This window comes from Mollisia scopiformis, assembly GCF_001500285.1.
Source record: "Mollisia scopiformis unplaced genomic scaffold LY89scaffold_26, whole genome shotgun sequence".
Classification (NCBI taxonomy): Eukaryota; Fungi; Ascomycota; class Leotiomycetes; order Helotiales; family Mollisiaceae; genus Mollisia; species Mollisia scopiformis.
This window is the reverse complement of record NW_017263606.1, coordinates 937536-953979: the sequence shown is the minus strand read 5'-3', so window position 1 is coordinate 953979 and position 16444 is coordinate 937536. Positions and strand designations below refer to the sequence as shown.

General features: G+C 47.7%; 6 protein-coding genes across 6 annotated transcripts; 4 read left to right on the top strand and 2 right to left on the bottom strand.

The window, feature by feature from the left end:
• Positions 1-455: 455 nt before the first annotated feature.
• Positions 456-4473, bottom strand: LY89DRAFT_656434 (C2 domain protein). Its single transcript, XM_018212387.1, has 2 exons — positions 4293-4473; positions 456-4226 (listed from the first exon to the last, which is right to left on the bottom strand). Exons 1-2 carry the CDS (start codon positions 4317-4319, stop codon positions 825-827), a joined length of 3429 nt encoding a protein of 1142 aa, XP_018064937.1. The 5' UTR covers positions 4320-4473; the 3' UTR covers positions 456-824.
• A 217-nt stretch (positions 4474-4690) lies between these two features.
• Positions 4691-7719, top strand: LY89DRAFT_740289 (C2 domain protein; the record flags this gene model as incomplete). The annotated part of the gene is made up of 3 exons (XM_018220572.1): positions 4691-4735; positions 4787-7577; positions 7628-7719. The coding sequence occupies 3 exons, from the start codon at positions 4691-4693 to the stop codon at positions 7717-7719; spliced, it is 2928 nt and encodes a 975-aa protein (XP_018064936.1).
• LY89DRAFT_689771 (uncharacterized protein) lies at positions 7635-8747 on the top strand. The gene has a single exon (XM_018215967.1). The coding sequence runs from the start codon at positions 7930-7932 to the stop codon at positions 8716-8718; it is 789 nt and encodes a 262-aa protein (XP_018064935.1). The 5' UTR covers positions 7635-7929; the 3' UTR covers positions 8719-8747.
• A 22-nt stretch (positions 8748-8769) lies between these two features.
• On the bottom strand, positions 8770-10749 carry LY89DRAFT_740287 (catalase; the record flags this gene model as incomplete). The annotated part of the gene is made up of 11 exons (XM_018220571.1): positions 8770-8825; positions 8873-9265; positions 9316-9400; positions 9458-9745; positions 9790-9913; positions 9961-9968; positions 10016-10108; positions 10154-10388; positions 10435-10564; positions 10612-10651; positions 10696-10749. 11 exons carry the CDS (start codon positions 10747-10749, stop codon positions 8770-8772), a joined length of 1506 nt encoding a protein of 501 aa, XP_018064934.1.
• Positions 10750-11884: 1135 nt separating this feature from the next.
• LY89DRAFT_656426 (alcohol oxidase) lies at positions 11885-14492 on the top strand. Its single transcript, XM_018212386.1, has 6 exons — positions 11885-12391; positions 12444-12525; positions 12572-12842; positions 12890-13684; positions 13730-14066; positions 14113-14492. Exons 1-6 carry the CDS (start codon positions 12346-12348, stop codon positions 14316-14318), a joined length of 1737 nt encoding a protein of 578 aa, XP_018064933.1. The 5' UTR covers positions 11885-12345; the 3' UTR covers positions 14319-14492.
• Positions 14493-14875: 383 nt separating this feature from the next.
• On the top strand, positions 14876-16244 carry LY89DRAFT_760559 (uncharacterized protein). The gene has a single exon (XM_018221509.1). It carries the CDS (start codon positions 14993-14995, stop codon positions 15908-15910), a length of 918 nt encoding a protein of 305 aa, XP_018064932.1. The 5' UTR covers positions 14876-14992; the 3' UTR covers positions 15911-16244.
• The last annotated feature ends 200 nt before the right edge of the window (positions 16245-16444 follow it).

The following is a 16444-nucleotide window of genomic DNA, read 5'->3' as shown; positions in this document are numbered from 1 at the left end:
GCAGAATCTTCTCGCTACGGATCACATACAGCTAATCCGGAGGGCAGAGCTTGCAGTAGTAAGCATCGTCGTAGATCCGCAAATGCGGGATAGGCAGTATAGTAGTAGGGACATAGAGTTGTTTCACTTCCCGGGGAAGTAAAAGAGAATCTGGGGTAAAGAGACGGGCGTATTCCTGGACCTTGCCAGGTGGGATCGTAGCTTTGTGGTGGTCGTACAAGTGCCCTGGAATAGCTGTAGAATGAACGGCATATTTGTAGCTCGTACAGATTAAGATATTATAAGTAGGATTAAAAGAAAGAAGATCCATTCTTAGAATTCCATTTAGGCAAGAAAGCAAGAAGGGAGACGCGCTAGCGTCTCTCTCACTAGTATAAACGCGTACGCGGTGGTCCGTGTACTGAGTAGGGAGGGCTCCAAGCCTCCGGCGATCCCTTGGATCCCTTGTTAGAAGTGACGAAGAGGTTAAAGGAGATCGGCAGAACCCCTTTCGGTGGCACTCGGCACTCACCGCCCTCGGCGACCGCCTTCCCCTTCTAGCACCGTCAGGGGAATTGCCCCCTTTCACCCAAAATCCGATGTAGTATATACCCTCGTCAGCGAGGGCAGGATGGACGTCCGATATATATATAGAATATTGAGCTATAAAAGCTATATATTTCCAGAAATCAGAAGAAGATGCGGCGCCACCCTGCCATGCCCGTGTGAATGAGGGTTAGTTGACATTGTTGTTTGAGACGATGGCAGAGCACTTTGAGTTGCTGCCAGGAGGACTGAAACATACTGTTCCCGCAAGTGATGATAGCTTCGAACATTAACCTAAATTATAATTCTGTTTCCACACCTGGCTCCCTTCCTTTCATGCTGAACCTTCCCTTGATCTTGTGCCCCAAAACCTTCGCCTCATCCTTGGTGAACTTCAAATGCCTCAGCGCTTTAATATTCATCGACCCTCGATGCTTCCGATGCAGCTCAGCCTTTTGTGCGTCTTTGTCCTGCTTTTGTCTCCTCTTCTTCAACTCCTCGTCATCGAGCTCTGAATCAGTAAAATCTTCTTGGACAACCAAATCATCATCATCATCCGACACAGGCGACATGAAGTCGGTCAGCTCATCTCCAAAATTCACATCTCCACCAGGTTCATCTATGTCTTTCTCAACATTGTCACCACGAGGAACACGAGCAACCTGCTCACTCTCGTCCTCGGATTCATCCATCTTGGTGTTTGGGCCATCGACTTTGCTATCCTGTAGAAGTTCTTTCACTGTCTCGGGCGTTTCCCTCTTCACAATTCGAGTTCTATAGCCTTCCGCTACACTGCACCTCCAAGACTCGAACGTCTCATGTTCATCATTCGTCTTGATCCACTGCATGTGCGAACCGTCCATACCCATCTTGAACCGGACAATCAAATTGAGGGTTCCAATCTTCTCGCCCTTAGCATCGGAATGATAATTCTGCATGCCCTCATCCGACTTGTACACTGGTAGGCCCAAGACAGTCTCCTTGTTGTCCTCCAAATCACAAAGCCAAGATATAGCGTAACCAATAGGCTTTCGATTGCCTCGGCTGTAGAACTCAAACTTTACTGGAGATTGATATCGTCGGCGTACCGGCATGAGTATTCGATGCTTTTGCAAGGCCTTGTCGCCTTCTGTTACTTGTTGCAGATCCCACGCAACTCCATTTGGGTTGTCCTTATCAATCCAACTGCGAGAGATGGATCCTTTGCCAACATCTGTATGGATGGCAATTCTAGTACCAGCCAATTGGTTACCGTCCTCCACGAGGACTTTCTGCCCTAGAACCTCCAGCGATCCAAGATCCCAGCCCAACAGTTCCCTCGGTAATTGCAAGCCTACAGATCGGAACAAGACTGAGATCGTAATTCTTCCGTAGCCCATCCCGCCATCCAGGGCATAGACGGCAGTACTCTGGGAAGACGTCTGCAGAATCTCACTCAGCTTCAGCGTAACTGCTCCGAGAATTGGATCATGCTCTCTGTGAACAGAGTCACGACAAGTCACTGTGAAAACAGCATTCCTCCAATCTCTGACAAATCGCTCGGTCTGCGCGTTGAAGATGGGTGCGGAAGATTTGACCTTTGTCCTGGTCTTGAACACTAGCTCATCATTTTGCAGAATGGTGCAGTAGGATGATGGGTGGTCATCTCCCTCTTCGTCCGTATTCTCCCCTGTCACTTGAGCTGGTGTCCACGGCTTATAGGAGCCAAAGCTTCCTGATTGCCTCTCAACCTCAAGGTTCTCGACTTGATGAATCAATATTGAACAGATTCCAGTCGGAAGTGATGGATCCGGAGGTGTTGTAGTGACATCAATCTCTTGCTGTGTTGTGACCACGCCTTTATCGTCATCAAACTCAGGCCGATGCCTAATCTCTTCCGGGACCGCGACGTTCTTCCCATCCGTCTTCATGGAGGCCTTGAACTCGGATCGAGGAAAGTACCCAATATCCCAGTACAATTTCCCGGGCAACTTCTCCCCCTTCTCATCACATAGCTCATCAGCCCTCTCAGTGATCTTGTTCCCATGATTCTTGATTAAGTCTCTGAGATCAAAATCGACCTTCCCAACTACATCATCAGCGGTAATCATATCGGAGTCCCACAATTCAACTGAAAGCTTCTCGCCAGCCTTCAATTGGTCCTGGTAAATAAGCAGGCACGTCTGTTCGTTCCAAACAGGATTCAAGTCTTGCTCAATGATCCTCGTGCAATACATCGGCTTCCCAAACTCCGAAAAAGCCAGTGTGATGAATGGGTCGCTCTTGCCAGAGCGGTCTTGAGCAGCAATCCCTTCTGCACGCTTGATCTTGATGTAAATCAATCCCATGGCGTCCGTTTCTTTCTTGACGGCATCTCCTTGAATCATCTTTGACATGTCCATGATCAGAGACTTTGGAGCGACATAGACATCCAATGCCGCAGCGATTGAAGAATTGACGAATCCAGAAATCAAAGGCAGATCCAGAACATTGATGCCCTTGGATGTAAGAGGAACAGCTGAAGCATCGATCTTTGGCAGACCCATGAATGTGAATGTGACATTCTTCAGGAAAGGGGGATTCGGTGTAAGCTGAAATCGAAGTCTGACCGTTCCGATAATACCATTCAATTCAACGAAGATTGGAAGAGGAACTCCTACGAGACCTTGAACTCCCAAATAGAAGATGACCTCGAGATGCAAGTTCTTTGCTTTCCCAATAACACCCTTCGCAGGTATGGCATGATATGCGAAGGACATCTCAAGATTGTAGTACTTTGAGTCCTCATCATCCTCTCCTTCAAGCTCGCGCTGCTCCTTCATCAAGTCCTTTTCCTCCTGGGACTTTTCATTTCCTGCAGACTTGTGTTTCGATGGGCTATCTCCTTCCGCAGATGGCAGAGCGCGCAAAGACAGGACCTTGAAAGCTTGGTCTCCGAGTCCAATGGAAGACACTCGGACATTCTGAATCAAGGCTGGAGGAACAGATGCTTGCATGACGTCTTCGAGGGTATCTGCCATTGCAGCAAACATTTCTGGGTTAATCAAATTCCAAACAATTCCGACCAGCGAGTTCATCCATTCAACAGACTCGGGGACAAGAGACTCCGTGGCAGCCACAGCCCTCTTTCGTTCAGCATCCCAGTTGATGGCATTTGCATCTTCTTGTATGTTCCGAAGCCAAAGATGTATCCCACAAGCCACAATGATTCCTGCAAAGAAGGAAGAAAAGAAAGATTTGAATCCCCAGCCCAAGAATAATCCATTCAGAACAACAGTCCCAATTACCACTCCAATTTCAGTTGCCCGCACAGCTCCTTCGAGAGCATAGAATGAACGTTGAAGGTCGGCAATGGGGACTGGATGATATATGACCTCCCTATTTGTCGACCGATGTAGGAAGTCTTTCGTTCTGCCTGGATCGGCTTCAGGTGGGGCAAGTTCATCGAGCGTCTGTCTGAATTCTTCTCCAAAGCCCTTTGGCAGATTTGTGGGATTGGGGACAGTAATTGTTGGCTTTCGAATTGATGCTTCGAAGTCTCCATCTACATCCTGTATTATGACCTCATTCTTCGTCGTCGGATCAATTACTTTTCTTCGTGATGCTGCTTTTGCTTTGGCAATCTTCTCAGAATCCTTTCCAGACGCGGCCTTGGATGCATCTGCCTGCTGGAGATTGAGTCGTTCTGCGAGCTCTTTTCCAAGCTTTTGGATGGTCGGGACCTGGATGAGGTAAAGTTAGTCACTGAACAGCTCTCGGACAGGAGATTGTTAGGTTTGGGTGTGTACTTTGTTGCGAGCTGAATAGGGTGGCATTTTGTTGTCGTCAACAGCTACCCCTCGCTCTGACGAAGCTGGAGATGAAGCTCAAGTTGTCTGTCCCCGAGAGGGAAATAAATCGACTGAAATGATCTTGGTAAACTGATTCCCAATAAAACATCTGTACCAAGTCGCTTTCCTGATTTCGTCGAGCTCCTAGTCAAGACGGGAGTGACGAAAAGCTCGGATGTGACGTCATCTTCAGCACGTGTTCTTGCTGTATCGTGCAACACAGCTTCAATGTCCAACAATATGCCCGACAATACGGAGGAACTACACAGATAATCGAGCTTCAATTGCTCTGCCGGCTGTATCATCTCGACGACGGGGAAGTGCTACAGCTCTGAAAGTCCCGAAGACCCCGCATCATGGATCCATCTGCCACTGCTTCTGGCAATCAACCTGCCAATCCAGTAAGCAGGCATTATCTCGAGCTCCCCCAGTACGCAGCTAACACAACACAGACGGCCACCCAGAGACCAGCTGCCAGCTCGAACAATGATCCTTTACGAGCAGAACCAACACAGTTTGGCCAAGCCTATTCCGAGAGAAATCCCGCTCCCAACATCCAGAATTTCCGCGAACAAGAACAAAAACGACAAGAAGCATCTCGACGATACTTTGAAGAAACCGAGAACCAACCAAAACCGGATGACAAGAAGGAGAAAGAGGAGGCAGATGCAGAAGATGCGCCCAAAGCTGGAGAGACAGACGATGTACCGATTGGAGCAGAGAAATCCAATGTCCTCTTCCATCCAACCCCAGAGGTCAATTTCGATCGAGTCTTCGATACAGTGCATAAGGATCTGCGGAGGGTATCCTATATTATCTTTGGATCTATCATGATCTTGGACTGGCTTTTCATCGGAGGCGGATTCAAGGGGCTGCTAAAATCATTGTTCCCAGCAGTAGGAGTTTCAGGAACTGTTTTCCTCATTCTCGCAGCGGTCTCGAAGCAAGCGGTAGACAGGAAACTCGACCAGAATGAACCAGAAACGGAGAAATTGAAATACGTCCCCGAGTCGGTCGAGTGGATGAACAGCCTGGTGGAAACATTGTGGGCAACGCTGCAGCAAGAATTCTTTGATAATATCGCTTCCCAGATCAACGACATGATCAAACCCTACATTCCAGAAGGCGTGCCCGCGACAGTCAAGATCACAGGACTCAGCCATGGGTGCCATTCTGTTAGAGTCCTCTCCATGCGGTCGCTTCCTGATTCTGAATTCGGCGATATGGTGCCTACCCACGGCATCGATAAGTCGGGCTCAATTGATCAAGCCAAGGAACGAGAAAAGGCGGTGGAGAGAGAAGAAGGTGGTGTGTTTTACAACCTCGAGATCGCTGTCGCTTACCACGAAGCCCCTTTCCGGCCTCGAAAAGACCACATGCATGTCGATATTTTGGCGATGCTCGGACCAGTCCCCCTCCCAATCTTTGTGCAGGTGAAAGAATTCGTTGCCATTATCCGGATTCGACTTCAAATGCACCCAGATTTACCCTTTCTCAAGAACGTCACATTTGCATTGACTGAAAATCCCAAGATAAACGCATGTGTATCGCTGGGAGCACCATGGGCTTTGGATCTTCTCAACTTACCCATCATCGACAGCGTTCTTGTCTCTCAAATCGATGCAGCAGCGGCTGATTTCGTTCAACCCAAGTCGATGAGTCTTGACATGACAGTCTATGTTGGCGGCTCCGACCAGAAGGAAGACACTGAGGCAATTGGTGTCCTCCTTGTCAAGATCCATCGAGCTCGATCTCTGGCTCGCCAAGATACACGAGGACCTGGTGCTGATCCATACTTGACGATTGCCTTCAGTAAGTATGAGAAGCCCATGTATGCTACTCGCATTATCAAGGGGGACCGAAATCCGGTCTGGGAAGAGTCTGCCATTATCATGATTCGCTCAGAGCACGTCAAGCGTCAAGAGAATGTTCTCCTACGATTATGGGACTCTGACACAACTGGCTCCGATGATGTTTCAGGTGTATGCGAATTTCCTTTGCAAGAACTCATTCTGAAGGCAAACCAAATGCAAAAGAGAGAAGACAAACTGCAGGGTGATGTTTCTGGTACGGATGCTGAAGGCGTTCTTGAATGGGAGATTGGCTATTTTCCTCGGGCAGAGTATGAGAAAGCATTGAGAACAGACGCCATGGATCCCCGAGATCACCACGGAGAGAAGCAAGAAGTTGCAGAGGAGGAAAAGACGCAGAACGCCCAGAATACCGTCCCGGATCCAAACTTGCCATCGGGAATCCTAGGGTTGACCATCCACCAATGCATCAACGTTCAAGTCGACAATCCCAACAAGAAATCGATGGGACACATCAAGGTGCGGGGCCAGGACTCTGATGGTGAAGATAACGACGAAGATGAGACTATCAATGTTGATTATATCCCATCGTTGTATGTCACAGCAGACATCAACGATAAGCTGGCATACAGGACACGGGTGAAGAACATTCATGCTGCCCCCACATTCAATTCGAGTACTGAGACATACGTACGAGACTGGAGATTGGCTACTCTAACGCTTTCCGTTTGGGACACAAGGAAGAAAACCCGTGATTGCCTAGTGGGCGTAGTCGGTCTGAAGATGTCAGACATTTTCCACGAATCATCCTCTGTGGTCAAGTTCTACGATCTCAAAGGTGGAGCAGGAACAGGTCGCATCCGAGTGAGCATGATCTTTCGATCAATGAGGATGAAGCTTGAGGAGTCATTGTTGGGTTACGACATAGGGTCGTTTGCTGTCTCATCACCCATCACTGCCACTGGAGAAATGCATACCAGCAAGCTGAAGGTGCGAACCTCGGCAGTGCAGCGGTCTCTGAAGAACGGATCAAAGTCCGATGACATGGTCTCTTACACTTTGGAGAAGGACCAAGAGCTTCTCCCAGTACATTACCGATATATGAGTCCTCTTGTCTTCGAGTTCTCAGGAGCCGCGGCCCAGGTTCCTGGTCCTCTTGGTAGCAAAAAGCACTTCGCTGTGCTTTGGCTCTACAAACTGATCGACAACAAAGAAGAAACCTTCACCCTCCCAATTTACAAGACAAACAACCCGGATCGATTCACGCAGAATGTGGTTAATGAATCAGACGACACGATGAAGCTAGAGAAGGTTGGAGAGGTGACGTTTAGTGGCAAATTCAAGGCTGGATTGGATGAATCACATGAGGAAGCCTTACGAGATCACAATCATTGGAGTACTTTCCAATCCTGGGCGGCCGCAAGGAAGAGTGGTAAGTAAGTGTGGGTGTCCCTGTTTTATGATGTTGCTAATGTATGGAAGGGCAACGGGATATTCAAGCGAACAGGACGACGAGCGAGCAAGTGGATAAACTGGCGCAAGGCATTAAGAAGAGCCAGTCGATACATGTGTGAGAATAGTTCGCATTGTGGAGGTAAAAATGTAATTGTAATCTTGCTGTATCCTGAGCGTGATTCATGATTGTTCAGCTCATGAAGATACTTTTTGAATAGGAAGATTATTCACTCGTCACCGCAGCGTCTATTGAGATATATCAACTCGTGAGGGCACGGTGGCCACAAATCAAGCACCTTTCGATCCCTACCTTATAGAATAACAACATTATGGGCAGCAGAAGTTCTTCAGACTGCAGCGACGAAGAGAGCTCAGACTCGTCCCTGCAGAGTTTTCTCGCAGAACTTAGCTCTGCAGATGCACTCCCATCATCAAGGACGTCGCCATCATCTCTCAAGGCCATAGAGGCAGATATCATGAGCGTGGAAGAAAGTCTACAAAGCGATGAGCTAGAGGTCCATAGCTTGCAGTCACTCGGAAGGGCCGAGAACATTCTTGGTCTGCCAGGACATCAACCTTCTTTGACAGTCACCACACAAAGATTTGAGTCGAGAGCAGGACATGATATTTTCAGCATAGATCTACCGTCTCGAAACAATAGTGACAGCCCACAGACAGATCCCGATTTCGAAGAGTCACCAGTATCATCTTCGCCTTGTACAAGCACCTCCTGGATTGCGGGAACAGGAATGATCTCCAGTGACATGGCAAATTCGATGATTTCAAGCGACGGGAACGGCGAGCGAAGCATTGGCGACATCAGAAGGGATATCTTCTATGACGCGGAGGACAGAAGCGACAGGGCAAGGGAGTTGGACGTAGGAGGTGACGCTGCATTGGTCGATATGTTTCATGCTGGGGACCTTCAGGAGAGCGAAGAAAGTGAGACAAGCGAAAGTGGCGAAGAGAGTGAGTGCAGCGGAAGGGACCTTGGAGATGATATGGATGATATCTCCACCAACAAAATCTCATCTGAACAGGCCCAGATAGCACTTGCTGTCACTTTGGTGGTAATGGCAACGTTGTGGGCATGGGAGTGCTCATGTGAAGTCCATTAAAAAGCATACTATGTCTCAAATATCTCTTGCGTGCTGATAAATCTCAGTCTTTTACAAAGCCTTTGCAATCAATTTCCCCAAGCCCTCATCAACTCGTGAGAACATTTCTAATAGTGTTAGCATGAACATCTAATCAATGATCACTACTGCGTACCTATAGTCTTCTCTTGTACTTGAGGAATAGCAGACTTCAAGTGCCCGGCCACATTCGAAACAAAGTTCTCTTGCTGCCCTGGCTGTGTACCGAGAACAGCCCACAGAGCCGTTGCTTGTACAAAGTCATCGTCAGTTACCTCTGATGAGTACGATGCGGCCTTTCCTGCCCATTCATCATGGCTGACATTGCCTGCTGCGTACGTCATTGATCGTAGGCTGGACCTCACATAGTTTGGATCCGGTCCATAATTGCCTCGAAAATTTGCAGCTCCATCTCTCTGCATGGGAGAATATACTGGGCTGACTGGGCAGTTTGTTGGAAGTTGTTGATAGTTGACACCAAGTCGGTATCGAGCAGCGTCCGGGTAGCTGAACATTCTCGCTTGAAGCACTATGAATGGATGAGCATGTTATCACGAATGGAGCAGGCATACGACTCACTTGGATCGGCAGACGGTTCAATCCCTGGTACCATGGTGGAGGGGGAGAATGAAGCTTGTTCGATATCTGCAAAATAATTTTGAGGCTTGATGCCAGTTAGTGTATACAGTGACAAGCAGAGTTCGAGGTCGTAAGATCTTACATTCTTATTGAACACAATTTTTCCGAATGGTCTCAAGGGAAAGTCCTTGTGCGGCCAGACTTTGGTCATGTCGAAAATATTCCACTTGTAGCTCTCGGCCTGCTCAGGCGTCATGTCTTGAAGATATGCAGTCCAGCTGGGGAAGTCTCCCTTCTCAATGTTCTCGAAAAGATCCTGAACATTGTGGTTTGGGTTCTCTCCTGCAATCCTTGTGGCTTCTGCATCTGTGAAGTTCTTGATTCCATGATTTGTCTTGAAGTGGATCTTCACGTAGTGGAATGTGCCATCCTGAGGAATTAGCTTGTGAATATAAGGAATAGTGGAAGTCTCACCGTCTTGGTAAACTTGTATGTATGGCCACCGAATGCGTCAATGTTCCGAAGCGAAGCTGGGGTTCCTCGGTCACTGAACAGGCACATCAAAGCATGAATGCTCTCTTGGTTGTTATTGTGAAAGCTAGATTCCTATTAGTATCAAACAAAGGCCAGATCACAAAAACTCACTCCCAGAACTGTTTCACGTTAGCATCATTCCCACTGGTGTGGTAGGGCAGCTTACCATAGTTGAATCCGGAAGATGCGTTCGCGGATGACGCTTGTGCGATCTGTTCACTGATGGAAACTTGATCGGATCTCTAACGAAAAATACAGGCTATATGCGTAAGCCATGCTCCACTTCTACCTGTAACAAACTTACGATGTCATTGAAGACCCAGTCTTGATTTCCTTCATCTGTTTTCAACTTCATCGCCCATCCACGAACATCTCTTACAGTATCGGCTGACCCTCTTTCTGGACCAACAGTCGATATTCTCACTAGGAAGGGAGTCTTCTTGCCAACTTCCGACAAGAAAGCGGCAGAAGTGAGATCGGTTATATCGTGTGTGACTTCGAACTCGCCGAACGCTCCAGCAGCACTTGCATGAACGACTCTATAAACTGTCAGCCAGTCTCTTGGGGTTTGGGTCCAGTTCGGACCTCTCAGGTATGCGTTCTCGAGCAAAGTGCGCAAGTTTTTCGATGAGTTGAGTATCTTGAAGCAACAACAAGCTACCTCCACCGGGTTTATTGATACTGAATGAAGACGCAGGATCTTTTTGCGGGCATCCTTGAATGGTGTTAGTGGAGCAATGCGTTAACGTTTTTCTCCAGTACCTTCTGCGAGTGTATAGGCCGGCGTCGCTGAGTTGTGTAGCTACAGATGTCAGTCTCAATTTCAACCAGGCCGAGGAAACTCACTTGAGAGGCCATCTGGAAGAGGATGTCAGAGTTGAAGGAGAGTTTATTGAACATGGTACCAAGCTCGGGATACTTTCAGCCATCTTGTATTATATTTATACACTCTTCCTGATTAGAGTATCCATTCTGTTTGTCCAATGATCGATAGTACATTTCAACAATGCTTGGAAGCCGGTACACTTTCGGACAAATTGGAGCCAGAGATACCGAGATTGCCACTTAGTAAGGTAAATTATCCTCACGAAAGCATATCTTCACTGGGGCTCCAGTTTAGTATTGGTAAGTGCAGCCGCTGACAAAGTCCTGTGCTTGACAAGGGAGCAAGTGAACATTCTGTCCTTATCGGTCGTAACTCCGTATGCAACTGGAAGCTGACAGTGCCTACTTCCATGCAGTAGAGTCTCCCAAAGAAGTATTCAGAACGGGAATTCAATGCAAAATGTCTATGGCAACAGCAGTGAATTAGATGATAACGGAAATGACAACTGCAGGCATGGGCCCTTGGCTAACACGCTACCTGTCAATACATATGGATTGGATGAGGTGAAGAGGAAAATTTCCCAAAGTATCCCTAAAGCTTCCAGGTTGCGTAGTCTTTGAAGCTCCAACTTATACTCGGCGCCCAATGACAGTGACAGCTGTTCATTTGAGAGAGGAAATAAATCCGCAGCGGTGCGGTGCTGACAAAGAGCGCAATGCAACACGAACTCCCGGGTTTTCAACCTTGCTCCTGCCGCAAATTAATTATATTCGCTGGAAAGAAGATGCCAAGGTCATGAAACCATCCAAAGAGACAGTGTACATGCGATTACACTACATAGCGCAGAAACGAGGAGACAAAGCTGACAAAGAGACTTGGGTGGAGCCTGAGCTGAAAGTGAAGATGGGATCGGAAAGCAGCATGATACCGAAAACAAACTGCTTTGCGAGCTTGCCGAGTTTTCTCACGATGTCTGAGCTTTGGTGACATCAGATGAGATGAGAATACTGGATTCTGAGGCTGAGCGGATGGTTGTCGGTGGTTCGGAAATTGTAGGTCAAGATGATTGTTCGGCTCGGGCATTGACCGGAAAGTCACGTTTTCTTACCGATGTCCTTGAATTCGCCGACTCGATGGAATCCGGAAGTAGTTCCGGGATCTTGCATAAGGCTGGACGACGAAGCAGTGAAGTTGAGCCTGTGAGAACCTTGATGTTGCACCGGCAGGGCATTCGAGTCTAACCAATCAACAGAGTTGTCCAGCTCCGGATCAGTTGCGCCTCCTTATCAAAACGATCTGATTGAGACATGGCTGTTAAACATATCGCGAACTTTGTCCTACACACCAGGATGAAATCTCGGCAATGTTGACCAACTCCCCTCTTTATGCAATTACTCAGCTTCATTTGCATGAAAGAGGGGCAGGCAAGGAGCCAGCTGCGTACAACCACGAAGCTTGCTGTGAAGAAACATCGGCATGGAGGGACCAACAAACGTCACTTCCAGTCTATGTGACCACAGAAAACTACTTATATAGCTGGAGGAGAACTCTCAAGTTCGGACATTTCATCAACATCATCAACAACAAGCGAATCAGACCACAGACTTTCCCCCTCGCACAAGGTCCGACATTTGTGACTTTGAGCAAGAAAATATTCGAATATCATAAACATGACGATTCCAACTACAAGCAAGTTCGACTTCATTGTCGTTGGAGGTGAGACCTATGCCTTCCTACAGCTCAAATGTAACTCAGCTGACATTCCTAGGTGGTACTGCCGGTAATGTGGTCGCTGGACGCCTGGCAGAAAACCCAAAAGTAACTGTCCTGGTCATTGAAGCCGGTCCTGGGTAAATGCCCCTGCCCTTGATCCCAAATATCAGCTAACGAGAATAGCAACCCACGCGAGATCCCCGAGATCACAACCCCAGCACGAGCATTCGAACTTCGTGACAGCAACTATGACTGGGCTTATAAGACCACCATGATTGATAGACCTGATTATACTCGAGTCGAGAAACCAAACACAAGAGGCAGAGTTCTTGGTGGGAGTAGCTGCTTGAATTATTACACTTGGGTTCCTGGCAGTGCTGCAACATTTGATGACTGGGAAGCTTTTGGTGGCTCTGATTGGAATTGGGCAAAGTGCGAGCCGTATCTCAAGAAGGTGTGTAGAGCGTTCGAGGCTCAAATGAAAACTAACGACTTCCCCAGCCTGCCAAGTACTTCGACGATGAAAATCTCTATCCAGCGGAGCTCAAGAAAGTTGGAAGCGAGCAAGGAATTCTCCCAGTGTCCCACGCCGAGCTGGTTCCTGAGATGGCTCCATTCCGTGACGCATTGACAAAGGCTTGGGTCAGTAAAGGAGAGAAGTTGACTGATGATATCTACTCTGGAAAGATGGCTGGTCTGGTAAAGTGCATCAGCTCCATCCACAAAGGGTTCCGATCGTCGAGCTATGTCTTCGTTGAAGGCAAGCCTAACATCACAATTTTGTCCTCGACACACTCCAAGAAGTTGGTACTTGACGGGACCACAGTGACTGGCGTGGAAGTCATTGGACCCGATGGAAAGGAATTGACCTTTTACGCTGACAAAGAGGTCATTGTTTCCTCTGGTGTGTTTGAATCGCCAAAACTTCTGTTACTTTCTGGCATCGGCCCAGAAGAAGTTCTCAGCGAACACGGTATCACACCTGTGTTGAAGTCTTCACATGTCGGAAAGAATCTGCTGGATCATCCCATCGTACCCCACGTCTTCATGCTCAAGAACGATTTGGGTTTGGACAACCACCTCTTGAGGAGTGGTCCTGCCAAGGCAGGTGCGATCTCTGTATACCAGAAGGATAGAACTGGCCCGCTGAGCAGTGGCCTTCTCGAACTTGTTGGATTTCCCCGTATCGATGAGCGCTTGATGAAGAGTAAGGAATATGTTGCAGCCAAGGCGAAGAACGGTGGACTTGACCCATTCGGTCCTGGTGGACAGCCTCATTTTGAAATTGACTTTGTGGTATGTCTCCCCTTCATTTGGTCGCACAGTCTAACTCTACCCTAGCCCATGTTCTGCGATGCTTTCCAATGGCACTTTCCAACCCCGCCAACTGGGTCATGGTTCACAATCATTGTTGATCTCCTTCGCCCAGTTTCGCCTCCTGGGCAGGTCAAATTAAACTCTGCAAACTGTCTTGACCAGCCCAACATCAACTTGAACTTCCTTGCCGACGATCTCGATGTTATGGCTTTGCGCGAAGGTGTTCGATTCGTTGATGATATTTTGATGAACGGCGAAGGAATGAAGGATATCATTGGAAGCGATTATCCTTGGCCGATGCCACGAAATTCTGATGCGGCAATGGACAAGCTTGTGTTGGAACGAAGCCAGACCGGGTTCCGTACGTTCAGTTTCTCTTTCTTGTGACAGTCACTGACCTCTTTCAGACCCGTGCGGAACTGCTCGTCTTTCAAAGAACATCGAACAAGGTGTGGTCGACAGCCAATTAAAGGTACATGGCATAAAGAACCTGCGTGTTATCGATGCTTCAGTCTTCCCGATCATTCCCGACTGCCGAATCCAAAATGCCGTGTATATGGTTGCTGAGAAAGGTGCAGATATCATAAAGGCTGAATACTCTTCCTTGTACTGAGGGATACGGACTCTCTGCTTTGGTGGTTCTTAAAAATGATGTCGTAGTTTTCTAAGTTTCTCCCCGCTCTAATATCATGATTTGTCGTTCTATTGTCTCGGTGCGAACGTGCTGATTTGACCGTTACATGGGAGAAAGAAATGCTTGAGAAATCCTTCATATCTTATAATTAGCCGACTTCTTTCTTCATGAGCAATAGTGAACCTCGTCGAAATAACACGTGTAATCAGTAGAACCCCCATGTAGTGAAATGTTTATGGATCCCCAATATCTGATCATATTGTATTGCTATTATTATCAAAACTAGCAGGGTAAGGTGCGAACCAGTACGATCTTGGTGCGAAGATGTCGGCTATGTATGGTTACCATCTGAGCATTACGGCCTTCTCTCATCGTCAGCGAAACACTCTCTCTCAAAGCACGGACTTCTGATTGGCCTGGCTCGCTCAGCAAAAGCTAGCGGCCGCACCAAAAGGTGGCAGATGAAGGGATACGTGCCCACAACCACAGCTTTTGAATTGAACTCGTTGTCTTCTGTCCATCAATATCAATACTATCTGGACCTCATTCGCGCAGTGAACTTAACTCCGTGACGAATCCGCAATTACTCGCTTCTCTTTCTGCTCCCATTGTGCTACACAACACACACCTCTTCCGCCCACACCTGTCCTACAATGAGTTTGAACAACTGCAAGCAGAACGGCCCAACGAAAATGCCTCTGGACAATCCTATGTTTACACTATTCAATCGATTGCCAACTGAACTAAGGCTGAAGATTTGGGAAGCTGCACGGCCCGGTCCAAGAGTCGTCAATATCAAAGAAAGGCTGGTGGAGAGGAACGGACAACCTACGTGGGCATTATGGTCACCAAGCAAGGCTCCATCTCCTCTATTTGCCTGCAGAGAATCGCACCATGTTGCTTTGAAGTTCTTTGTCCCATGTTTTGCTTTTGCGAGCTCGATCCCCGAAACATACTTCGACTTCCGCACCGACACCTGCTATCTTCGCTTCGATGCATTCGCAGACGACTGCGCGGATGTATTCGAATTTTTCATCCAGAGACTGGAGCGTATCTATGATACCGACCACGTGCGCCAGGTTCAGAACCTCGCTGTTCTCTTGAATCCAGAAGACGTTTCAGCTCGCGTTTATCAACTGGCTCAAATCCTGAGCTTTTTTGGCAGTATTCAAAAGCTCACCGTTGTGGTAGGCCATTTTGACCGGGAGGAGGATGATCAGGGAGACATCCTATTTATCGAGGCTATCGATGTTACCAAGACGATCCAGAACTATGAGGCCCTCTCCCAAGAGCCACCCCAGTTTCATGAGACAATGGAAACACCTTTGGCTATGGACTTGATCTCCCCAGCTGAATTGGAAAGCTCTCTCGAGAATAGGCGTCACTTCAACCGCATATTGACACAGGAACGAATAGAGGAGGGTCGTGAAGTCGAAGATTTGGGAGATATACCTATGCCGCATATCGAGTACAAGTCGGTAATCACAGGCAGTCTGAAAAGCCGGCTTGATAGTTTGAGGGAAGAGTATCGGCAGAAGATTAAAGAGCATGACGACCAAAGCGGAGAATGATGGCTACACCAACGCAGAATTCGGCCACACCAAAGTAGCAGCGATCTAGTAACCTAGATACAGGAGGCGAGCTTGATTGCACGACGCGAGTTCCAGTTCTCTGAGTACTGATCTCCGGACTCTCGAAGCCGGTGTTGGACCTAGCTGAGTCATCAAGGTGTATTTAGGCAGGAAGCTCACACTCTCTATCAATCCAAGCCTCCTTCACCTCATTAATCGACCCACCTCACCGGATTCTGAAGCTGGATCCTTCATCCAACATATAGCTCCTTTTCTCCTTGGGTCGTGATTAAGACTAGCTGTCGGTTGATGAAGCTGTAACTTATAACATACGAAGAAAATAAAGAACTGGACTGCGATAAACAATGAATGTAGTTCTAAGCATGGAAAGATCGGACACGTTGAAGTCGGATCTATCGTACGCCAGTAGCGACTACGAATCTGTCATTCAAGCCATACCTGATGTTAAATTGTACTAAGGAGTAGTAGTAGAGATGATAAAATTGCTTATTATATTAAAACTATATTTAAAGG

Bases quoted from the DNA above. Each gene is read 5' to 3' on its own strand.
- LY89DRAFT_656434 (XM_018212387.1), bottom strand. From the start codon at position 4,319: ATGCCACCCTATTCAGCTCGCAACAAA. The intron at 4,227-4,292 runs GTACACACCCAA...TACCTCATCCAG, and splicing joins CCTATTCAGCTCGCAACAAA to GTCCCGACCATCCAAAAGCT.
- LY89DRAFT_689771 (XM_018215967.1), top strand. From the start codon at position 7,930: ATGGGCAGCAGAAGTTCTTCAGACTGCAGCGACGAAGAGAGCTCAGAC.
- LY89DRAFT_760559 (XM_018221509.1), top strand. From the start codon at position 14,993: ATGAGTTTGAACAACTGCAAGCAGAACGGCCCAACGAAAATGCCTCTG.
- LY89DRAFT_656426 (XM_018212386.1), top strand. From the start codon at position 12,346: ATGACGATTCCAACTACAAGCAAGTTCGACTTCATTGTCGTTGGAG. The intron at 12,392-12,443 runs GTGAGACCTATG...TGACATTCCTAG, and splicing joins CGACTTCATTGTCGTTGGAG to GTGGTACTGCCGGTAATGTG. The intron at 12,526-12,571 runs GTAAATGCCCCT...TAACGAGAATAG, and splicing joins GTCATTGAAGCCGGTCCTGG to CAACCCACGCGAGATCCCCG.